Raw genomic sequence first — 26732 nt, forward strand, 5'->3', positions numbered from 1 at the left:
ATGTGTTTTATAAAATTAAAGTTTTATGAATTACACTACCGCTCCTTACTATTTAGACACCTTTTTTTTTCACACAATTTAATACAAAATCGACTTTCAGAATTATACCCCTAAGTCGAAGTCGGGTAACAGTTTTTTGTGCAGTTTACTTTTTTAATTTAACCATAGAGTAACTTATACTAGAGCGGTACTGTCATAGTAAATTTTGTAACCCCAGTAAATTCACTGACATCTGTCGACACACTTTAAAACTAAAAATGAAGATTTATAAAAATACGATAAAATGTATTTAAATATGGATAAATGATTTTTTTTTATTTGCATTAATTATTTTTATGATTTTGACCCATTTTCTTTCACTGATATGCGATAAAATTGTTAAATAACAAACGAAACCGTCAACGCCATCTATACGACAGTAGGCCAAAGCTAGTAGCGCCCTCTGAACGAGAATCAAATTTTCTTGATTTTCGAGGCATGTTTTTTCCTTAGACTGTATCCATCTATTACGGAGTTATATCTATATTTGATTTAACAGATAATCGAGCTTCGAAATGATGTGCAGAATATTCGTGTACATTCTGCCTATTTACCAAATCATCATCTTCATCTTCCTCTCGTTGTCCCGGCATTTTGCCACGGCTCATGGGAGCCTGGGATCCGCTTGGCAACTAATCCCAGGAATTGGCGTGGGCACTAGTTTTATGAAAGCGACTGTCATCTGACCTTCCAACCCAGAGGGTAAACTAGGCCTTATTGGGATTAGTCCGGTTTCCTCGCGATGTTTTCCTTCAGCGAAAATTGAAGCTTAGTTGCATAAAGTAAACTCGAAATTTTAAAAGGATGTGTTTTTAGCAACAATTTCAGGCACAATGTGTGTCGTTTTCAATCAAAAGGTACCACATTGGCGCTTGCCATAACGACGCTCTGACAGGTTATTCGTATAAAGATACGATCCAATTCCGTCCTTATTGTAAGCGACAATGTGGTACCTTTTACTTGAAAACGTCACATATATTTACCTAAATAAAAATTCAATCCAACATCTAAAAGTCAATTGCCTGTGGTTGAACAGTATGATTTTGAAAGTAATTTTTTTATACAATTGTATGGTGAAAATTGCGGGTGCCTAAATACTTTTGAGCGGTACCATTTCGTACCTTGTCACAGTCACAATCAATATGAAAGTCGCTAGGGACCTCAAAACTATAGGGAGCGTGCTTGAACTGTAGGCGGCAACACAGAAGCCCCCCATTCATTGACTCGAAGCTATATGTCAAGTTTCCATTTTTAGATTTAAGCCACTAGATGGCAGATACTATGCGAAATAGAGCCAGCGTCAAGTGTAGGGGGCAACACCTGCTAGAAGCGTAAATGAGGGCTAACGCGTATGAATTCGCCGCTAGGGGCGCTAGTGTAGATGGTGGTCTTTTCCATAGTTCGAAATGTCAAATGTCACTAGTCACTTCAATGACTGACAGCTGTTCTTTAGTCTTTTGGACCACCATCAACAGAGGCGCCAACTGGTGAGCAAAAAAACGATAGCCCTCATTGTTTTCTCTTTCGATTCAGGTCACGAGATGCCAGACATGGCACGCACGGTCTCTATTGTCGATGTGATAAGGTACGATATGGTACTGAAATTGAACTCCTTCACCGTACACAGGTAAATACAAAACAACGATAAGTTAATTAAATTCTTACTTAAAATCAAATTATTTATGTGAACATATAAGTAACATTACATAAACTATCATTATAATTAAATGAATATACGAAACCTACATCAAAATTATAATATGTTAATAGAAATAAACTTATTACCTAAAGATGTTAATTTCATTCCCGGTCGCCCAATACTACAAGAATATTAATAAACTAGTTCTAATAATAATGTTTGCTTACATACTATAATAACATATCTACACTTATGCTGTGAAGACAATGTCAAAGTACTAAAAAAAAAACCGCCCAAGTGCGAGTCGGACTCGCGCACCGAGGGTTCCGTACTTTTAAGTATTTGTTGTTATAGCGGCAACAGAAATATATCATCTGTGAAAATTTCAACTGTCAAGATATTCACGAGATACAGCCTGCTGACAGACAGACCGATAGACAGGCGGACAGCGGAGTCTTAGTAATAGAGTCCCGTTTTTACCCTTTGGGTACGGAACCCTAAAAATATGACACCCTGCTGCTACTTTACTGTAAATTAATTGATTTACTTTTTAAAGGTGACATGTTCTGGGATAGCAGTCAGACTGGACGTCTTCCTTCTTTCAATTTCAACTATGTTAAGTTAATTGTCAATATTATATGTAATACTTTTCAATGTCACTTTTCTGTAATGGCTGTTTGTGCCAAAAAAAAAAAAAAAAAAGTATTAGACATTGTCTTCCATTGCTACATTACAAACATAATTGATGTAAAGATATTGTATATTACTATTTTATAATACATTTATTATGCAGTTTACCTGGAATAATATAGATACATATGTACACATCTTAAAATAAAAGTACGTAGTAAATATCGCCGCTATACTTACTCAACCTCGTAACTGCAACACTATTTGGTTACATTTAGCGACGACATTAAATTACAGCCGTCAGAAACGCTATTTAATAAGCAGTTGAAGGATTTTTTAATTAACAAGCTAAATGATTTTTTCGATGACAATATGGACATATAATATGACTCAATTTTTAATTTTAATTTTTGATGTGTCAATTTTTAATGATTAATTTTAATTTTTGTTTTTAATTTTTTTATTTAAGTTTTATTAACATAATTTATTGATAATTGACATTAACCGTAATAATTTTTACAGCATGAATATTTAATTTTAATTAATTAAGATATTGATAATCATTGTACGTACAATCTCTAGATTTAATTATATGCCGTGCCCTACCAGGGCCCATGTGAGACCAATTATTATGTAACACCTGTGTACCTACCATGGATGCAATAAATATATGAGTATGAGTATGATGACAAAAACACCCGTATTCCGAATGAAAGAAAGGCGACATTTCCATCAAATGATTGTCTTTTCTTGATGTACTTGAGGGCGGTGTTGCCCGTAGACAATGTCACGTAAAAGGGTAGGAACAAAATAAATGCTCTTAGAGCACGACGCTGTTCGGTGGTTGTTGTAGTTGTCTCGTAAAACCGATAGCTGGATTTTACGAGAAGCACGTGGACTACCGGCCGTTGACTCCAAAATGGTGGTTAAACACGCTTTGAGATTAATTCTCCATTCACTGCACACTACCACATTTGTATTGTATAATAAAGCTATCGATATTACACTTTAAACAATATTAATGTGCAAAAAACAAAGGAATTAATCACGAGGCTACTATCAAGATGGCGTTCGAACCGGAAGTCATCAAATGATTGTTAGGTTGAGTAAGTATAGCGACGATATGTAACAACGTTATATACACGCTTGTGCTTGGCATCTTAGATGGAAGAACTCTAGATTTTGATCGCAATGTACACTCCCGACTAAAACATAATGAACACTAGGTGGCGCTGCCGTCAGCTGGGTAACGAGAACATGCCACGAGAGGTTAACAATAAGTCTGCATTTTTACAGGGTATAAAGGTCTCCCCACACCTACCGACTAGCGTTGAAAAAACCGGGAAAATTTCAAAATGGCTCGTCTTTTTCGAAAAAAACAATGCAAATTTTAGTTACAATACTTCTGAAAAAAAGGATAAAGCTAAAAAAACCAAGTTTTTTTCAATATACTTAATTAGGAATTTAAACAGGTAGGTTAAGGTTGCATGTCTAATGTGTTAGTTTATGGCATTGACACTGTCATCACTCATCAGTGTGACGTTGTGTGTGACGTATTTAATTTCTCTGAATAGAACTCCCAATGGACATATGCCATAAGAACCAAAAACTGAACTGAGAACTGGAAATAAAACCGAAAAGAACGAAATTTTTGTAAAATTGCCGAAAAAAAACATTTGATTTTTTTTCCGGAATTTTCAACCGACGCGGAATCGGCAAAAGACTATAGGTGTGGGGAGACCTTAAATTCGATGTTTCGTGAATCCTGTTATAACTAGGGAACAAATTAAACTATTTATATTTAATATTTTGATTCGTATTTTTTAAAGGGAGTTAGCCGCGTAAGATGGAGGCACCGGTTCAATAGGGTATTTGACTGTATCTAAAATAAATTATTTTACACCGTGCATGAAATAAAGCACCAAAAGATTAATAGAGAAACGTAGACAGCAGTTATTTTTAGACACAATTTTTTCGTATCAAACTATAAAGAGTAGGTAATTTGATCGTGACGTCACATGCTAGTGTTTCATATAAATTCCTTAGCAGCAAAATAGTTTTGACAGTTCGAAAAAAGAAACTGATTTGACTAGTAGTCAAATACCCTATTCCGGCCTCGGCCCACTAGAGGGCTTAGTCACTTTTCTTTAGTATATGATATGACTTCTATTTCAGTATATAATCCTGTGTGTGTGTGTGTCACACCGCTACGTGGATTCTGCGCCTTATACTCCGTAGAATCTAAAACAATTTTTCAAACCAACCACCACCAATGATAGTAATATGGCGGCAATATTGTGCTAAAGTGGTAATAATTTTTTGAGTTTTGTACATATCTGCCGTTTCAGTACAGTCGCCATCAGATATATCGGAGCGGCCGAGGTGCTTAAAAATATCTGAACACGCACTCTAGCGCCTTGACAATAGAGGCGTGTTCAGATATTTGTGAGCACCTCGGCCGCTCCGATATATCTGATGGCGGCTGTATATACACCTACCAAAATTTCAAAAGATAATCACTTACAAAACAATTTCCATTTCATCAGTGCGTGTCAGATTTAGGCATTTTTCTGTATGATACACTAGACTTTTTTTAAGGCGGTTCCCTGAGCCAGAAGGCGAAAAATCTCCTTTTATGATCATGTCTTTCTAAGGTGCGTTGATATTCGTAGACGTGGAAAAAATATATGTAGTTCTTGACTATATTATCTTTAATAACATAGCTTCCGATACACGAATTATGACACTTCGCTCGATACAATTAATTCCCAAAGTAACCTCTAACTCGGACTTTTAATCAAACTTTACTCGGTTATTTATTATGTGATACTATAAACAAAAAAAAATAAGAAAAAACAAGCTTAACTTAAATAGTAATTTCATAGCTTTTGAATTTCGATATTGTAAGGTAACGTTTTTAAAATAAATAAAAATCGACATAATTAAGACTTGGGGCGCATGATATTTCTCGTTCTTTCTTGCGAAATGTGAAAGTGACAGCGGCAAACCGATGGAGCGGCCTTAAAGTAAGTAAATTTTAAGTTTTAAACTTAGAATCATGAGCTGATCCAACCTCCTACGAGAAAAAAATTGTCATACATTTTACGTACTTTCCATTTCGTTGCCGCCGTACAGTGTTTAAAAAATGGTAACGGAATGAAAAAATAAAACTTGGGACGCGTTTTTTTCTCCTAGTAGAATCGAAAGAGTTAGTGATTCTCAGTAGGAAACACATTAAATTTACCTACCTTAGAAAAAAAGTCGAGTGTATCTCTTTAGAAAAAAAAATGCCCATTTTACGCGTAAAATGTACAATTCCAAAATTATGGCACATTCATTTTTTGTATACAAATTATAATTTAACTTCAAAATATTTGGCACAAACGGTTTAATCTTTCAAGTTTAAGTTTTGGTCACATTTGGAACTTGGAGGAAAGTAAATTGTTTCTGTTCATCGTATACGGTAAAAACGGGTTTTTATTATTTCTCTCTGTGCAGTACTTCAGAACCTACCCCAGATTAGTTACTAAACCTACCTACTACATTATTTACAATTGTACAATATTATCTACTACTAAGTACTATATTACCACAAATATTGCAATATTACCACAAATCCCGTCGCCTTTAAAAATAACCTTAAAAAACTGCTAATTGAAAAATGCTAATATAATAATAATTCCTAAATGACGCCAATGTATTTGCCTAACTTTGACACAAGTATTGACGTATCAGAATTTATTTATTTAGCAAAAATATTGACATTAAATCATTAGAATAAATTTTATGTTAAACATGTATGTAAGTAAATTATGTATTATGAATATTAAGATTTGATTATTCTTACTGTAAATTATGTGTTAGATATAATTAGTGAATTGCTTCACCCTATGGGTTCATGTACCATAGTAATAAGTCCTAGACATAATTCATTGTACATGACTGCAATAAACGAATACGAACACTTTATACATCCAATGCGGTTGACGGTAAGTAATTTACAGATGGCGCCAGAATAGGTTTTACCTGTGATTGACAGTGATAAATTCTTGTTTTTTTATATGACCTGGACCTAACCTAACCTTACCTTATAAAAGTTATAAACCAAATCTCTTTGTACAAAACTAGAGACAGGTAAAACCTATGCTGGCGTCATGAAAAAAAAATTGACAGTTGCCAACACCAATAAAAATAAAAATTGAATGACCAGTGGGTTCCCGTATATACAATCACATGTACATATTATTATATGAGACCACACGAGTACTCGTTATGAACATACGTGTACACCTGACGAGGGTATTGTCACAACCACCAGTGACGCATTCCCAGGTAGCATTTACACGTAATTATGACGTCCAGCGTCGTGATTATGACGTCATTATTACGTCATTATGACGTCGCTACCTGGGTTACAATGTACACTTATTTCTAGTATTTATACGGTATTATATACGAGACGAGTGAATAATATAAACCTAATCTTGTATCCATGATATTTCATTAAATTACCGCGTTATCGTATAAAATTATACTTTTTATGATATTCCAAATTTTATATTAAAGGAAAAAATGGAAAAAGTTACACTTCCGGCAGGATTTGAACCCGCAACCTCCGCAATCCGTGCGTTGCTCTTAACCAATCCTGCCGGAAGTGTAACTTTTTCAATTTTTTTCCTTTAATATAAAATTTGGAGTATCGCTCGCAGACGTTTCTGCATGTTAAAAAATTGGTTTTTATGATATTACCTATAGAGCTTATTGAAATAGCTTATTTAAATACTAGTAGCGTTGAATTTGTTTTGTTCAGTTAAATTTTCACCCAAACTAAAATCAATCATACTTCCTACACTATATCTAGATTCATTCATTCTCAAATTTCGTTTTTGTTTTTTGTATGGCTGGGCCTTAGGGGGTTGTTATATTTTATATATTTTTAGTATTTTTACGAAACAATTGTTGAAAAATAATATATTTGATCATACTACTGTCAGATTACTTTTCCTTTCTAAAATTAGCGATATCTAGAGGTAATTAGAGCACTGAGATTCACTTTAGACGTTAGAGGGCATGTATTTAATTATTTGATGGCAATTTTTTTAATATTTTAAACGTTTTTTCTTTATTACTATTCGTAACTGTGTTTGGTATAAAATTAATATTTATTTTTCAATTAATTGGAAGATTCTTTTTGTTCCTATTTATATGGAATATGTTTTTTAATTTCAATTTCCATTTTTTTTTTATTCAGACACCGACTGCGATCATTGTTGTTAGTACAAATATATGGTTTTTTTAAGAAATACGCAGTCTTTAAGCATTCACTCGTTTCTAATAATAATCAATAAATCGGTACAACATTCTACGATCTAGATAATACTAAATGCACATAGCCTTATTTCTTATCAAGTAAAAATATATAAAAACTTGCGGTCTGCGAGGATACTACCTACTTCATAAGACCTATTTAAATAAAACTATTGATCCCTATTGTATTTAAGGTAATGCTATTTGACAAATACAATCAGTCATGCATTAAACGATTTACAGTATTTCTACACTGCTAATTAAATTAAACTAAACGAGATGGTAACTGAGATTTAATATTAAAAACTCCAATACGTTTTTGGAGTGGATATGAAAGTCTCGGTGTACTATAAAAGTGCAACGCCCTTTTTAAAGTTTCCCAGGTAGCATTTACACGTAATTATGACGTCATATTGACGTCATTATTGCGTCAGCGTCGTGATTATGACGTCATTATTACGTCATTATGGCGTCGCGGACGTCACTTTGCTACCTGGGTTGTGAATGGGGCAACGCCCCCCACACAGACGCGTCCCTCTTTAAGAGTGCAATTTCCTACCTTCCAGAGGTACACTCAGATTCCGATTCAGATTTTTATTGGTCAAAGAATACAATTTTTTACACGTCATATTTCTGCATGATTTAAGATTAAACTTAAATGCACGGTAGATATAATTATAGAGTAACTTATACTAGAGCGGTACTGTCATAGTAAATTTTGTAACCCCAGTAAATTCACTGCCATCTGTCGACACACTTTAAAACTAAAAATGAAGATTTATAAAAATACGATAAAATGTATTTAAATATGAATAAATGATTTTTTCTATTTGCATTAATTATTTTTATGATTTTGACCCATGTTCTTTCACTGATATGCGTTAAAATTATAAATAACAAACGAAACCGTCAACGCCCTCTATACGAGTGTAGGCCAAAACTAGTGGCGCCCTCTGATCGAGAATCAAAGTTTCGTGATTTTCGAGGCACGTTTTTTCCTTAGACTGTATCCATCTATTAATTAAATACAATTTCAATATGTCAGCTATTTGTAAGTACATGTCAAGTATATAATCAGATAATAATGTTATAAATTGATTTAGAATTGATTGTTATAAATTGATTTAGAATTACAAAATGTCAAAGTATCGTCGATTCAATTAAATACAAATTATCACTTAAGTATTTCGAAATTTTCGAATTCGTTTATGTTGTAGTAAGCACATTTTATAAGTAAACTCTTTAATTTATTTTTGAAAATTGTGACTGTCTGCATTTCTTACGTCAATTGCAATTAAGGGGCAATATGCGTAAAAGACAGTAAACGGACAATGCCCTTAAAAAGTGTACTACCTCTTTGTCGAGGCGAAGAAAAAAATTAAAGGTGTAGCGACCCTTAAAGAGAGTGAAGGAGTCAAGTACTCGCCTACCTTCAGAGATACATATATTCTAGGTGTTTTAAATATGCATGACCTACTTAAAATGCGGCTTTGCCCTCTTGCGAAGGGGCCTTGTTCCCTATGAGAGTCAGGTAAAAGTTTTTGACAAAAGGACTTAAGATTGCGAAGATTTTAAGATGCCAGGGAAAGCACACAGAGGCAAGTACTCGCCTACCTTCAGAGATACATATACTCTAGGTGTCTTAAATATGCATGATCCACTTAAAATGGGGCTTTGCCCTCTTGCGAAGGGGCCTTGTTCCCTATGAGAGTCAGGTAACAGTTTTTGACAAAAGGACTTAAGATTGCGAAGATTTTAAGATGCCAGGGAAAGCCCACAGAGGCAAGTACTCGCCTACCTTCAGAGATACATATACTCTAGGTGTTTTAAATATGCATGCTCCACTTAAAATGGGGCTTTGCCCTTTTGCGAAGGGGCCTTGTTCCCTATGAGAGTCAGGTAAAAGTTTTTGACAAAAGGACTTAATATTGCGAAGAATTTAAGGTGCCTGGGAAAGCTATAGTCCTCGGGTGCCGCTACTTGCCTCTCCGTACCACTTAAAAGGGGGCTTCGGGTCACGAGGGGATGTTTCAGTCAGGATCTAAGAGGGAAGTACTTAAGTTTGCGAAGAGCTGAAGGTGCCGGGGGGAGGCCTATAGTCCTCGGGTAGGGCTGCGACTTGCTTCTTCGTGAAAGCGTATTTCCTCACTCCGATGTTCTTGTACGTGTTCTCTCGGCGGCAGCCCTCGCTGGAATTTTAATAAGCCTTTGCTAAAAGCTGTATAAAACTATGAAGGTATTTGTCAATGGGTCAACCACAGGTAACTGAAAGACCGAGCATGTAAGAGGCCGGTGTCGATTTTGGAGCAAAAATGTAAAATTGATAGATTTAGTCGTTGAAATTATACACGTTTTGTTACATAATATCTAAATAATAATAAGTATTGGTTTCTATTAGCACGTCTTCTCATCTTGCCTTTTAATAAGGTCGCGAGCGTGCGTCGCCGGTAATATATGAAGAGAGGGGGCAGTTTTTAAAAATTCATCAAAAAATTATGGTGGTAAATTATACAAATGGATGTATAAGAATAGTTTCAGCAAATGTTGTAGATTGTTTCAGTATCAAAATTACGTCGAAAATAAGTAGATTTTCGGAGAAATTGCCACTTGTTTGAAGGTCATTTCTCGAGAAAATTGAATTCATTTAACTTTCATTTCCTCGAACTCTAAGTCATATAACAAAAATGTAATCTGATAAACGTCAAGTACAGAATATGTGTAATACAAATTTACCATTTTTAGCAGTGCAAACTTTACGAAATTTACAAATAAGAGCGACAAAATCAGTGCTTTACGCGCGTTTACCTAAACGTCCATCAGAAAAAAAAAACATTACTAATTTTGTGAGTCTGTTTTCAAAAAACTGATCTGATAAAAGGTAAGATAAGAAGACGTGCTAATAGAAACCAGTACTTGTTATTTCAATTAGGTAACAAAAGGTGTACAATTTCACCGACTAAATCTATCAATTTTACATTTTTGCGACTAAAATCGTCACCGGCCTCTTAATACAACCAATACCTTCCGTTTATTCAGACATCCGTAAACAGAACATTATCTTTTATACAGATTAGATCGCGATTTAGGTTTCGAAGCCATTGCGTATTTTCAATTTTGCGCGAGCGCCACGTGACACGACTATCGTGCGAGCCGAGCAGCAGCCCACTGCCATAACCTGCCCGGGCGGTGCGCCGGCCAAATATACCTAAATTGCGCAGTGACAACCCCCTGATTTTACGTTTGACTGACTTTACCTACCTTCTCATGATGGCGAGTGCTTTCCTCATCTCGGTGTCAGCGAGATGATATTCGGAGGCGAGGATGGAGCATTGCTCAAGGGTGACCGACATGCCTGTGCGATCTTTGGCGCTTTTGCAAGACGTGAATCGAATACCTGGCAGTAAAGAAGAACAAGTTAGGGTCTCCGGCAAGCTTGGTTCTTTTTTAGGGTTCCGTACCCAAAGGGACCCTATTACTAAGACTCCGCTGTCCGTCTGTCTGTCTGTCACCAGGCTGTATCTCATGAACCGTGACAGTTAGACAGTTGAAATTTTCACAGATGTGTTTCTGTTGCCGCTATAACAACGAATACTAAAAACAGAATAATATAATTTTTTTAATGGGGCTCCTATACAACAACGTGATTGTTTTTCTGTTTTTTTTTTCGTAATGGTACGGAACCCTTCGTGCGGGAGTCCGACTCGCACTTGGCCGGTTTTTATTTATCTATTATAAACTGATCGGCGATTGTCCCTAGTCACACCTAATGGAAAGTGAAGACAGGGCCTTAGATGGAGCTCTCCATACAAACGTAGTTCCGCTCTCATTTTAAAACGACTAGCTAGATTGCTCTGAAACTTTGTACTTACAATAGGATAAGGTATATCTATGTCTTTAATTAGTTTATGCAGCTGCTGATACCATAGTTAAAAAAATACAGGGAATTTACGTTCTTCATACAAAACTTGTTTTTGCTCTATTTCGTTTGTTTTATAAACTGGAGCTATATAAACTAATTTCAGACCTAGATATACCTCATGTCATTGTATGTGCAAAGTTTCATTACAATCCAAAACGTAGTTTTAAAATGAGAGCGGAACTCCGCTTGTATGGGAAGGTGAAATTCGACCGAGCTTGCCGGGCATGGAGACTATATAATTGCCGGGGATTCAGAAATATATGTTCGGGTGGTTAATGTACGGCACACAGGAAGGCCTGTATGGCTGTTCACTAAAGTGATAAATATTCATTAGATAAAATACGAATAAATCCGTCTCAATAGGGTAAAAATAATATATAAATTCACTCACCGTTCATGAGTCTTGTGGCAAGCGCAGCTAGATGTAGCACCTCAACGTTTTTCGGCACCTTCTTATGCACCGCTATCCTGAGGTTCTCCATTACTTCTTCCAGCGGCTTTGTTCGTGATGAGGCTAAAAATTACAAATTTTTTGATCTATAATATGAAATTGAGCTTTTAATGTCAATATGGAATATTACGCTCTGCGTGAGGGGGCGCCACTATCACAATCTGAGGGTCTGCGAAATAAGAAAATCGAAATTTTCTATCACTTTACACGTTTGTTATTTTACATTGCCCATTAACGCTATCTGAAGGTTGTCTGGAAGGGATCGCTTTTTAGCGATAAGTCCGCCTGTTACCTACTCCCTTATGTCCTGCCTTTGTTTGTAACATGTATTTATCTTTGCAGTGCACAATAATGTATTTTATTATTATTATATATATATATTTTTTTTTTTTTTCAAGATTCAAGCATTTATTCGTAAAACATAGTAAGTTATAAGCTTTATTGAAAAGATGATAAATAAAATTTACATTAATTGTATAAAACAAAATTAAGACTACTCATAAAATAAAAAAGAGTGAGTGAAAGAAGAGCTATTCTGAACACTTGCAAATAGACGCGGGAAAATGATTGGACACTTAAGGCGGTTCCCTGAGCCAGAAGGCGAAAAATCTCCTTAAATGATCATGTTTTTCTAAGAGGCGTTGATATTCGTAGACGTGGAAAAAATATATGTAGTTCTTGACTATATTATCTTTAACAACATAGCTTCCGATACACGAATTATGACACTTCGCTCGATACAATTAATTCCCAAAGTAACCTCTAACTCGGACTTTTAATCAAACTTTACTCGGTTATTTATTATGTGATACTATAAACAAAATAAGAAGAAAAAACAATCTTAACTTAAATAGTAATTTCATAGCTTTCGAATTTCGATATTGTAATGTAACGTTTTTAAAATAAATAAAAACCGACAAAATTCGATAAAAATTGACACTTGGCGCGTATGTTCTTTCCCGTTCTTTCTTGCGAAATGTGACAAAGACAGCGGCAAACCGATAGAACAGCCTTAATACGACACGACCACTTCTTTAAAACTATCCTGGAGGGGCGGATAGGAAGGAAGCGGGGTAGAGGAAAACCCAGACGCAGCTTTTTAGTTAGTGAAAGAAAAAGTAGGGGTTGTGTCGTATCAAAAAGTCAAAGAGCTGGCGCGGGATAGGGAAAGCTGGAAGATACTCCACCGACAAGAGAATAACTTAAGTTAATGATGATGATAAAAAAAAACGATTAAAACTAAACCTACCTAAAAAAAACCCTATAACAAACCCTGACCTCTTGGCAAAGTGCCCAATTATTATATGTATCTCCGTTACAAACTCTCGGGCAATGATAGATATAACTCCGTAATAGATGGATACAGTCTAAGGAAAAAACGTGCCTCGAAAATCACGAAAATTCGACTCTCGATCAGATGGCGCCACTAGTTTTGGCCTACACTCGTATAGAGGGCGTTGACTGTTTCGTTTGTTATTTATAATTTTAACGCATACCAGTGAAAGAACATGGGTCAAAATCATATAAAAATAATTAATGCAAATAAAAAAATAATTTATCCATATTTAAATACATTTTAACGTATTTTTTAAATCTTCATTTTTAGTTTTAAAGTATGTCGATAGATGGCAGTGAATTTACAGTGATTACAAAATTTACTATGACAGCACCTCTCTATCTTATTATATCCTCATTGTCTCGGGTTTTCAAGCCCGTTCATTTATAAGGCGTGCGTGGGGATATAGATCCAACACGTAGAGGCCGTTTGGAGAGCTTTGATGTCATATTATTATTATGTTTACCTCTAGCCGTGTGGTCCTGCGGGCACACCTTGCAGTACTTAAGATAATACTTGTGCATCCGGTCATAGTTGTCGCAGTTGGAGTGTTGCTGCGGCGTGGTCTCGCCCAGCGCTTCGGCCAGCGTGGCCTTCTCATTCACGCCGATGTTAAAGAATACGGCCGTTATTGTGAAGGTTAGGTGCTGAAAAATAACAAACAGCCCAGGTATGGATGGTATAGAAAGGATCGCAATCTCTTATGGCAGAATTGTTGTAAAAGTGACCGCGTTAAACTTTAAATAATAGTTCCTAATCTCTCCGGTGGCGCTAGTTAGGCTCTGGGACATGAGTATAACATGAACCATATAAGGCAACAAATAACCCGACCCAATTACGTAGGTTGTTTTTGGTAGTATTTCGGTGTATGGTGGCGCCGCCTAATTACTGTTTTTTGATGGACACTTTTCATACATAGAGATTTGGCTCCTTTATACAGTCTCCATGAGCCCCAGGTAGCAAAATGACGTAAAATGACGTCAGCGACGTCATAATGACGGCATTATTACGTCATTACGACGTCGCTGACGTCATTTGACGTCGTTTTGCTACCTGGGAGTGTCATTATTAGCATTGAAAAAACCGGCCAAGTGCGAGTCGGACTCCGCAGTTCCGTAGTTTTTTAGTATTTGCTGTTAGAGCGGCAACAAAAATACATCATCTGTGAAAATTTCAACTGTCTAGCTATCACGGTTCATGAGATGCAGCCTGGTGACAGACAGACGGAGAGACGGACAACGGAGTCTTAGTAATAGGGTCCCGTTTTTACCCTTTGGGTACGGAACCCTAAAAAAGGCTCGTTTTTTCAAGTTTCTTTCGAAAAAAAACAATGTATTTTTCAATATACTTAATTAGGAATTTAAACAGGTCGGTTAAGGTTGCATGTCTAATGTGTTTGTTTATGGCATTGACACTGTCATCACTCATCAGTGGCATGTGTGCGACGTATTTAAATTTTCTGAATAGAACTGGAAAAAAACCGAAAAGAACGAAGTTTTGTAACATTCCCGAAAAAAACATTTGATTTTTTCCAGAATTTTCATCCGAAATTTTAGTCATTAAATTGGCCATAACATTCTTGGTATGGCCAATGAGGGCTATCGTTTTTTTGCTCACCAGTTGGCGCCTCTGTTGATGGTGGTCCAAAAGACTAAAGAACAGCTGTCAGTCATTGAAGTGACAAGTGACATTTGACATTTCGAACTATGGAAAAGACCACCATCTACACTAGCGCCCCTAGCGGCGAATTCATACGCGTTAGCCCTCAATATTGATTTCATCAAAGATAGATATAACTCCATAATAGATGGATACAGTCTAAGGAAAAAACGTGCCTCGAAAATCATGAAAATTTGATTCTCGTTCAGAGGGCGCTACTAGTTTTGGCCTACAGTCGTATAGTTGGCGTTGACGGTTTCGTTTGTTATTTAACAATTTTAACGCATATCAGTGAAAGAACATGAGTCAAAATCATAAAAATAATTAATGCAAATAAAAAAAATCATTTATCTATATTTAAATACATTCTATCGTATTTTTATAAATCTTCATTTTTAGTTTTAAAGTGTGTCGACAGATGGCAGTGAATTTACTGGGGTTACAAAATTTACTATGACAGTACCGCTCTAGTATAAGTTACTCTATGATTTCATGTTGGAAATTTTAGGCATTCAATGTGATAAATGAATTCAGCACCCCCGATTTATACGAAAACTATACCAAACCCGGCCTAGCAGCTTTAATAATGTAGATATCAAGATAAAATTGAGAGCCCTAAATAAACTTACAAGAGCGGATGTCTCAAAAACTATACAAGATATTGAAAAACTTGACTTCATAAAACTTTTAACAAAAATCACCTTTCATTTTGTATAAGTGGCCATGTCGCTAAGACGCATAGTTTCCGAGATATAATCGAAAAACCGAAAAATGGAACTAGCTAGAATTAACTAGCGCCACCGGAGAGATTAGGAACTATTATTTAAAGCTGAAAGCGGTCACTTTTGCAACAATTCTGCCATAAGAGATTGGCATCCTTTCTATACCATCCATACCTGTAAAGTTACAGTATGTATAAGTTACTCTATGGTTTACTAAAACGGCTAGTGCTGCACTCTGGTGACAGAACATTGCAGTAATATCCCCTAAGACTATTTTAGATGTGCATTTAAAACTTTCGCGGTTTAAACATATTAAATCACATTTAGAAACGGGTATATCGCGAATTTATTTTGTTACCTTTATTTACCGACGTTTCGACACAGGTTTCTGTCTGTTTGGACATTTTGCTGGGACGTCAGTTAGCCGCGACCACGACCAGTGAAACCTGTGTCGAAACGTCGGTAAATAAAGGTAACAAAATAAATTCGCGATAGACCCGTTTCTAAATGTGATTTAATATATTTTAGATGTGGTTTTACGTTTGAAACCTTACCTCTTTATTAGTAAATTTGGCGTATAGGGAGTCTGAGATTGGTATGTGCACGAACAGGGAACCTCGCGTCCCCGATACGTGAGGTAAGACATTGCTGTAACATATAAATCAATGATAACATAAATAAATGTGCCATTTTCAACCAAAAGGGTACTTATTGTCGCTTGTCAGTAGGGCGCTATTTCCATATAGCTTCAATTAGAAATCAACCTTATCAACAACCGACAATGTGGTACCTTTTGGTTGAAAACGTCACAAATACGTACATGCAGTTTAGGAAAAAGGGTCCAATGCACAAAGATCTCTCAATAGAATTTGAATTTTCATAAAAACGGTCATTAACTTAAATTACGAATTTTTGGAAGACGAATTTTTGAAGTAAAACTTCTTTAGGCGCTCACTCACGCTCAGACTTTTTCTGACGGAAGTAACGCTCAGTAATGACCATGGATAGGGAGGTAGATATGGCACCCGGCCAGGCCTCCGTCACTCGCTCAAGGCCACGCGCTAAATGCCTACCGCTCGGCGTATCGTCGACGATACAACCGACAGAGGGCCGCCGAACGCCCGCCTGAGCGCTCGCATCGCACGTTTCCCGCGCTTACGCTTTGAAATGCCGAAACCACGTAATTATTGTGCAGTAGTCAAAAAACAAAGGAAAATTTGTCGTTTTTTTTCATTTCCGAGAGACGAAGAAAGGTGAAAATACTAATTTTAAATCTATCTTTATGAATTTTGTCACCATTTATTTCTTTGAACATAAGTAGGTAAATCGTAAATTAAGGAGTTTTTTGAGTCAGGTATTATAAGTGTTGTTTTTAAATATTTGATTGACTAATCAAAAATATGGTTGACATTCGTTTTATTACAATAACCCTAGCGCATTATTGCGATGACGCGTTGACACGTGACCCGCACGGCGGGCAACACAGTCTCGACTCTTTGTCCGCGTATTTATGGTGCATTTCTTCTCGTCCTGAGCAGCAGGTATTATTATTAAGATTTTGTAGGCTATTATAGCGTAGGTATTTTCGCTTTTGTATGGGAATGATGTGTCTGTTACGTAGTAACTATTTATTAATCTGTGACCCGGCGCTCGATCGCGAGCCATCAAATATAGGTTCCGGAACCTATATTGAGTAAGTCGTACGGCTGACGCCAATGTGTCAAGAAATCATCTACTAAATATTGCCTGCATTTTAGTTTTGTCAACTATGAACGTCACGCGTCTATTGAAAGGTCATTGACACACGCACATTGACACAGACACACGTCATAGTGCCAACATAGCTAGAAACGTAATTGTCAAAGAAGTTTTACTTCAATCGCGAGTAAGTATTACCAAAAATATAAAACTCCGTAATAGATGGATACAGTCTAAGGAAAAAACGTGCCTCGAAAATCAAGAAAATCCGTGCATGTATGGCTAGCTATTGGCCTTCTTTGGATCTGTACTGATCGTGACACAGAGTATAATATTGTCTGATAGAAATAGGTAAATGGACGAAGTTGAACAAAAAAAAAGTGTGTGCATGCGTGTAATACCATAGAGTAACTTATACTAGAGCGGTACTGTCATAGTAAATTTTGTAACCACAGTAAATTCACTGCCATCTAACGACACATTTTAAAACTAAAAATGAAGACTTATAAAAATACCTATACGATAAAATGTATTTAAATATGGATAAATGATTTTTTTTATTTGCATTAATTATTTTTATGATTTTGACCCATGTTCTTTCACGGATATGCGTTAAAATTGTTAAATAACAAACGAAACCGTCAACGCCATCTATACGACAGTAGGCCAAAGCTAGTGGCGCCCTCTGATCGAGAGTCAAATTTTCTTGATTTTCGAGGCACGTTTTTTCCTTAGACTGTATCCATCTATTACGGAGTTATATCTATCTTTGATAATATTAGTATGGATGTCAATGCCGTAACCCAAAGGTACTAAGGATTGATTGCAACTTACTTGTAATCGTTTTTAATCAACGTGAACTGCACAGTATGTAAGTCCTCGACCGCGACGGCCATGTCGCCCCACATGGCACGCTCGGCCGCGTACAGACTAAGTAGCCCCTCGAACCCGCACAGCGGGCCCAGACCCGACGAGAGGAGCGAAACTATGTGCGCATTCGCCCCGCATAGCCAGGATACAAGGCCCGTTGTTACGGTTGTTAGCTGTAAGAGTAAATTAATTTGTAAGACTAAGGCACAGAATAAGTAATAGTATTATCATACAGAACGGCCACGCCCCGCCCCGCCCCGACTCGAATTACCTCGCCCCGCGACAGAAATCTGGCGGACTTCTGGCGTACTCTCAGTACTATTTTTAAGCAACTTACTCACACTATGACGCATGACGCGTGTACAGACGTGCCGTTCACACATAGAAACGCAAGTGATTTTTGTCCGCCCTGTAACTAAGGGTCGGTTGCACCAAAGATAGATATAACTCCGTAATAGATGGATACAGTCTAAGGAAAAAACGTGCCTCGAAAATCACGAAAATTTGATTCTCGATCAGAGGGCGCCACTAGTTTTGGCCTACACTCGTATAGAGGGCGTTGACGGTTTCGTTTGTTATTTATAATTTTAACGCATATCAGTGAAAGAACATGGGTCAAAATCATAAAAATAATTAATGCAAATAAAAAAAATCATTTATCTATATTTAAATACATTTTATCGTATTTTTATAAATCTTCATTTTTAGTTTTAAAGTGTGTCGACAGATGGCAGTGAATTTACTGGGGTTACAAAATTTACTATGACAGTACCGCTCTAGTATAAGTTACTCTATGGTTGCACCAAAGTGTTTGTCATCGTTAGAGTTCGCTAAATTTTATTGTATGGAAAGTTTCATAGTAAACGGCCGCGGCGCGCCGTGTGACGTTGATCAGTCTGTCAAGTGCGGATGGTGCAACTGGCACTTAATTTTTTTTGTTATAATAGTAATAATATACGAAGTTTTTACCGAAAAATTTATTTATCGTACCTCTAGACAGAAGGTTTAATTAATTAATGTCATTAACGCGATTAAATTTCATTGGTTTTACCTTTTTTCCGACGTTTAAACTAAATTTAAAAAAACCGGCCAAGTGCGAGTCGGACTCGCGCACCGAGGGTTCCATACTTTTTAGTATTTGTTGTTATAGCGGCAACAGAAATACATCATCTGTGAAAATTTCAACTGTCTAGCTATCACGGTTCATGAGATACAGCCTGGTGACAGACGGACAGACGGACAGCAGAGTCTTAGTAATAGCATAGAGTAACTTATACTAGAGCGGTACTGTCATAGTAAATTTTGTAACCCCAGTAAATTCACTGCCATCTGTCGACACACTTTAAAACTAAAAATGAAGATTTATAAAAATACGATAAAATGTATTTAAATATGGATAAATGCTTTTTTTTATTTGCATTAATTATTTTTATGATTTTGACCCATGTTCTTTCACTGATATGCGTTAAAATTGTTAAATAACAAACGAAACCGTCAACGCCATCTATACGACAGTAGGCCAAAGCTAGTAGCGCCCTCTGAACGAGAATCAAATTTTCGTGATTTTCGAGGCACGTTTTTTCCTTACACTGTATCCATCTATTACGGAGTTATATCTATCTTTGGTAATAGGGTCCCGTTTTAACCCTTTGGGTACGGAACCCTAATTAAATAAAAAAATTAAAATTAAATAGTCATTACAATTAGATCATAACAATCGATAGATTTTAGAGTTTTGAATGATTCACGGTTAGTTTCACTAGACTTATATTGACCGGGATATAGACCGTGATTACCTTTTGTATTATTTGTGAGCTCCCAACTGACCAACAAGTGTGAATGCGACCGTTGGTAACGTTGAAAGTGAACGCAGCCGACGCGCAAGAATGAGGGTAGACAGAGCGCTGTCTACACAACTTTGACACCCACCCGCTATCTTCAGTCACCCGTGAACATGATGCATGTAACTGCGTCGAAATATCGGGAGCTCACAAATAATACAAAAGGTAATCACGGTCTATATCCCGGTCAATATAAGTCTAATCGATAGATTTTGTTAGTTTAGCCCCGCGCGCGATCGCGTTAGACCCGGTAATGACATTAGTTATGTACAAAACGTGAGAGTTTAAAGTGTTATAGAAGGTTTTATTGGTAAGAAATAGGCTGAGACGGGTTCTAAAAGCACTCAAACATAAATTAACAATCGCAGACATTATTTCGTTGCATAGAAGTCCCCCTCCATTTTTTATTTATGGTGGGCGGTGTTCAGTTTCGTGTCTGGACGGTTGACTGAACATTTCGTCCACAAAAAATTACGGAACTATTATATTAGGAAATAAGGTCGAGAAATGGTCAAATAATAATCTTATAATTAAACAATGTATTTTTCTCAAAAATGGACGGCAAAGTCGACGTTGCCGGTTAAAAAGTAGGTCGCGAAGTGCGTTGTTTATGGTCAGTCAAAAAATTAAAAAGTTAAAAACATTGCAGTCTCGATTTCGGGACTACAATGTTGCATACAAATTCCATTATTTGTTGTTCCAAACTTTTTAAAAGTTGAAGTGGCCATATCAAATGCAGGCATAGGTCCATTAAACAGCCAAACAGATGATCAGTACTTATAATTATAATGTTGGTACAGCGACTATTTAGGTGTCTCAAATAGGTTGGCGTATTTTCAGCAGAAAAATACACTTCTATTTTTAATTAAAAAAATAAAACGGCGGCAAAGCAAAAGTTATTACTTTTTTCTGTGAAAATATATACCTATACATAAGAACGTAAAATATTTCTATTATATATAGTATTTATTGCGCCATTTTTGAGAAAAGCACTATATATGACTCGGCAGGAAGGCTACTTGCTGGCTTCGGATTCAATTAAACGGACTCCCAAGGTCGTCCGTTTAAAACGAATCCTCAGCCAGCAAGTAGCTACTTCCCAGCCTCGACAATAATGTACTATTTTATGTGAAACGTGAGTGAAAGGTAAATTGCGGTTTACGATTTATGACTACTTACTAGATCTCGTTCAAACCAATTTTCGGTGGAAGTTTGCATGGTAATGTATATTTATCATAGTTTTTTTTTTTTAGTTTTATAATTCTCTTATTTTTGAAGTTACATGTGGTGTCTCTCGCGCAAATTATTCAGTTATTAAAAAAAAAAGCTGTCAACCTTCTGTCTGTCACTTTGCACAGTGATATTTTTGGCTTATTTTTCAAATTATACATGGCTCTAGATGCCTGAAACTGCTTTTATCTTATCTAAAAACATCAGATTACTGTGCAATAGTGTGGGCAGGCCCAATACTGAACAAATAATAACATATCTTTTTGTTTCAGACGTTGCGGCCTTGTACGGCTACGTCGTGTCGTCCTGACGGCCGACGTCAACGTCTATTACGAACTATAAATTTTATTTTTAGTGAATACTGTTATTTTGTGTTTAAGTTTTTTGTGCTTTAGTTATTGTAGATACTGTTACGGTAAGTGGATGCATGCCGCAACTCAATCAGGCGATGGCACACCATATCTAAATTTTAATTTTGTACAATGCGACAACTCTTTTAAAACGCAGAGAGGCCTCAATATTCATATTTCCAAAAAACACCGTCTTTGTATCAGCCAAAATGATGCCGTTTTAAATTTAGACCAACCCTTTTTGACCACCCCCCTTTCTGACCAACCAAATTCCATCCCTTTCCATTCATACCTTAGCGAACTTAAAAATAATGTGCCCGTTGTTAAAAGAGTTCCGCGCGGCGCCAGGATCACAGTCGCTAATCACCTTTCAGGCCTAATTATAAAATGTGTGGAAAATAATCAAATTGATGATTGGCATAATCTTTTCCTTTTTTCATTCAAAACCCTTCATGCCAAAAAGGATAAGACAATTTCTTTAACACAAAAAATCAAAAACAATTGCGTTTCGAATACAATTCCACACATTTCTCGACCTTCTGGATGCGCCTCATCCACTTTCAATAGAACTAAATTAATTGAAAGTAAAATTAGCGACGGCGATCTTAAAGGTGACGCTCGTCTTCTTTTCACAAATGACGTGCTATCGCCAGATACTCCTGATACCCTCTCGGCTTTACGTTCTAAACATCCCCCAGCTCCTTCAGTACCACACTTGTTTGCCCCACCTACATCTGACCGGGCCTGCCTCCAAATCGAAGACAAAGACGTTATTGACGCCATATTTTCTTTCAAAAACGGTTCGGCGGCCGGCCTGGATGGGATCTCGCCCCAACATTTGAAGGATCTAATTTCTCATTCCGTGGGCGACGCAGGTGTGCAGCTTATCAGTTCCCTTACTAAATTAGTAAATTTTATGTTTTCAGGCAAAATTAACACTGAAATCCTCCCTATTCTATACGGTGCAAACCTGATCGCCCTAACCAAAAAGGACGGAGGGGTGAGACCCATTGCTGTGGGGTCTACTTTACGACGTCTGGCATCAAAAATTGCGGTTAAATAGACACGTTAGATCAAAATTGCAGTCCCTTTTTGAACCAATACAGCTAGGTTTCGGCACGAAAGGTGGGTGCGAGGCAGCCGTCCATGCCCTAAGGACCTACCTTTCACTCAATGATTGCGAAATTGTAGTCAAAATTGACGTTAAAAATGCTTTTAATTCGGTTAGTAGGGACACTTTGCTGACAGAAGTAAAGGACAAAATTCCAGAGCTATACAATTACCTTTTCGTTTGCTATTCAAACTCATCTAAATTAATGTACAAGTCACATGAATTATCTTCTGAGGTTGGCTGTCAGCAGGGTGACCCTCTCGGGCCAGCAATTTTTAGTTTGGCTATAAATCCAATTATTAAAAATTTAAAATCAAAATTCAATGTCTGGTATTTAGATGACGGAACTCTAGGAGGCGACGTGAATACTGTGCTCTCTGATTTGTCTTTTATTAAGAGTAGTTTCGAAAATATTGGTTTAGAACTGAATTTCAGCAAATGTGAACTCTTTATTCAAAAACCTTCTTGTTCTTTGGCAGACTTACAACCCAAATTTGACGATCTGGCTCCTGATATCAAATCAGTAGACAAGTATTCTCTTTGCCTCCTGGGATCTCCTATATTCGAAGAATCTTTTCCCGGTTATATTTCTAACTCTATAACTAAATTCAAAAGTCACACGAATCGCTTACTCGAAATTAGCCCTCATTATGCTCTTGTGATTCTTAAATTTTGTCTTTTTGTCCCTAAATTTACATATGTGCTCCGCTGCTTTCCTTTTTGGAAACATCAAAATTTATTGTCGCCTTTAGATGATTTGATCAAAATTAGTTTAGAGACTATTCTAAACATTCAGCTAAGTGAGCCTTCCTGGTCTCAAGCGTCCCTCCCTATTCGGTTTGGAGGTTTAGGAATTCGCAAAATTTCCAGTGTGGCTTCCCCAGCCTTTTTGGCGTCCACTCATAGCACGTCTGGTCTCATAGGAAATATTTTAAGGGCTTTGCCCACAAACTGTGAGATTGCGGGCTTTGAGGACGCCAAAAATGCTTTTAAAATTGCTTGCCCGGGAAAACAATTTCCAGACAACCCAAATTCACAAAGGAGTTGGGATAATGTTTACTGTGATTTAACTTACAATATTCTCCTAAACAACTGTACAGGACCAGACCGCGCGAGGCTTTTGGCGGTCGGAGCCCGGGAAGCGGGTTACTGGCTACATGCCCATCCTTCGCCTAATACTGGTACTTTCTTGGATCCGGCCTCTCTTAGACTGGAGACTGGTTTGCGACTCGGGGTTTCGGTGTGTACGCCACACATATGCTCTTGTGGCACGGACGTGGACCGACTGGGACACCATGGATTATCTTGTCAAAAAAGTGCCGGCCGTTTTTCAAGACATGCGTCGCTTAATGACATAATCCGTCGGTCTCTTGCCACCATCAATGTACCCGCTCTTCTTGAGCCGACTGGCATTATCAGAGATGATGGCAAGAGGCCCGATGGGATGTCCTTGGTTCCTTGGAGCTTGGGACGGATGTTGGTGTGGGATGCTACCTGCGTAGACACACTGGCACCGTCCCACCTCCAACGGACTAATGTAAAAGCGGGCGGAGCGGCGGAAAGCGCCGAAATTTTAAAACGTAATAAATATAAGAGCCTCGGTAGAGAGTATCATTTCGTTCCATTTGGAGTTGAAACTCTAGGTCCATGGGGTCCCAGCGCGCATAAGTTGTTTGCAGAAATCGCGAAGCGTCTGGTTGACGTAACTGGTGACCGAAGAGCTGGCGGCTTTCTCGCACAACGTATCAGCATTGCGATACAGCGGGGAAATGCCGCCAGCATCCTTGGTACAATGCCTCAAGGGCCTATTTTAGATTTAAGCTAGTTATTAATTTCGTTTACGTAGTACCACTGTATATATTCAGTTTAGAAAAAAACGATATTAGAAACCTCAATATCATTTTTGAAAAGCTATCCATAATTTTTTTTCCATCAAACCCATACGTGTGGGGTATGGGTTTGATGAAAAAAAAATTTCTAGTTTCAGTTCTAAGTATGGAGAACCCCCTAAATTTATTGTTCTTTTTTTTCTATTTTTGTGTGAAAATCTTAATGCGATTCACAGGTTCTAATTACCAAGTTTCAAGAGTATAGTTCTTATAGTTTCGGAAAAAAGTGGCTGTGACATGAAGAATCCATAAGGGTTCCGTTTTTTCCATTTGGCTACGGAACCCTAAGAGCTCGTTCCCACTATGTCGGATATCGGGACGATTTTTAATCGAGTGTCGTAGCGGCAGAACATTTTATATGAAGCTATTCACACACGAACGACAACGATTTTGTGTCGGATCCGACATAAAATATCGTGCGTTTTGTCAGCCGTCCGTCCGGAAAAAAATCGTGTCGGCGGCGCTGTTCACGTGATGTCGGATGTCGGACCGACCCCGCCCGCGCCGCACCCCCTGTGCCTCCCGCGCGTCAAATGAGAACCTCAAATGGCACCAGCTGCGGTCAGCCGACTAGTGTGAAAAGAGGCGCCGACACCCGATTAAAAATCGTCCCGACAGCCGACTAGTGTCAATAGAGGCACCGACACCCGATTAAAAATCGTCCCGACAGCCGACTAGTGTGAACAGAGGCACCGACACCCGATTAAAAATCGTCCCGACTGCCGACTAGTGTGAATAGAGGCACCGACACCCGATTAAAAATCGTCCCGACAGCCGACTAGTGTGAATAGAGGCACCGACACCCGATTAAAAATTGTCCCGACAGCCGACTAGTGTGAACAGAGGCACCGACACCCGATTAAAAATCGTCCCGACTGCCGACTAGTGTGAATAGAGGCACCGACACCCGATTAAAAATCGTCCCGACAGCCGACTAGTGTGAATAGAGGCACCGACACCCGATTAAAAATTGTCCCGACAGCCGACTAGTGTGAACAGAGGCACCGACACCCGATTAAAAATCGTCCCGACATCCGACATAGTGGGAACGAGCTGTAAAAAGAACAACAGTACTGACCGCCTGACTGAAGCACTTGTCTCTTCTGGCCTGCAGCTGCGCGTGATCCCGCGTCCACTGCGCGGGCTCGCAGCGTAAACGCAACGCGGCGTGCGCGACGTTCGCGCGGGACACTAACGCGCGCGCGCATGTTAGGAGGCGGGCTGCGTGCGTTTCTAGAAGCTCGAGGGAGGCTACGTAAAAAACAATCAATTTAAAGGCTATCCTGGTATGCTAAATAAATCTGAGAGAATTGTAAATATTATAATTAATAAGTAACGTTTTATAATTAAGAAGATGAACAGACTAAGTACTTAAGAGGCCGGTGTCGATTTTAGTCGCAAAAATGTAAAATTGATAGATTTAGTCCGTGAAGTTTTACACCTTTTGTTACCTAATTGAAATAACAAGTACTGGTTTCTATTAACACGTCTTCTTATCTTACCTTTTATCAGATCAGTTTTTTGAAAACATACTCACTAAATTAGTAATGTTTGCTTGTCTGATGGACGTTTAGGTAAACGCGCGTAAAGCACTGATTTTGTCGCTCTTATTTGTAAATTTCGTAAAGTTTGGACGGCTAAACATGGTAATTTTGTATTACACATATCCTGTACTTGACGTTTATCAGACTACATTTTTATTATTATGACTTTGAAGTAGTGTAAATGAAAGTTAGACGAAATCGATTTTCTCCAGAAATTACTTCAAAACAAGTGACAATTTCTCTAAAAATCGAATTAATTTCAACGTAATTTTGATACTTAAACAATCTACAACATTTGCTGAAACTATTCTTATACATCAATTTGTATAATTTACCACCATGATTTTTTGATGAATTTTTAAAAACTGCCCCTTCTCTTCATGCATTACCGGTGACGCACGCTCGCGACCTCATTATTAAAAGGCAAGATGAGAAGACGTGCTAATAGAAATCAATACTTGTTATTTAGATATTACGTACCAAAACGTGTATAATTT

The 26732-nt window shown here is 37.5% G+C and overlaps 1 protein-coding gene across 1 annotated transcript in view; it reads right to left on the minus strand.

Moving 5' to 3' along the window:
* Window positions 1-8736: 8736 nt before the first annotated feature.
* The window catches only part of LOC134754541 (type II inositol 3,4-bisphosphate 4-phosphatase), a 75834-nt gene continuing 57838 nt past the window's right edge, over window positions 8737-26732 (minus strand). Inside the window, exons 13-19 of the mRNA XM_063690842.1 lie at window positions 25770-25942; window positions 18235-18443; window positions 16257-16350; window positions 13788-13968; window positions 11926-12048; window positions 10874-11009; window positions 8737-9804 (exon numbers count right to left, since the gene is read on the minus strand). Of these exons, the coding sequence (XP_063546912.1) occupies window positions 9672-9804; window positions 10874-11009; window positions 11926-12048; window positions 13788-13968; window positions 16257-16350; window positions 18235-18443; window positions 25770-25942 (1049 nt within the window). The 3' untranslated portion in view covers window positions 8737-9671. The remainder of the gene's footprint in view (window positions 9805-10873; window positions 11010-11925; window positions 12049-13787; window positions 13969-16256; window positions 16351-18234; window positions 18444-25769; window positions 25943-26732) is intronic.

Source organism: Cydia strobilella, chromosome Z (genome assembly GCF_947568885.1).
Source record: "Cydia strobilella chromosome Z, ilCydStro3.1, whole genome shotgun sequence".
Taxonomy (NCBI): Eukaryota; Metazoa; Arthropoda; class Insecta; order Lepidoptera; family Tortricidae; genus Cydia; species Cydia strobilella.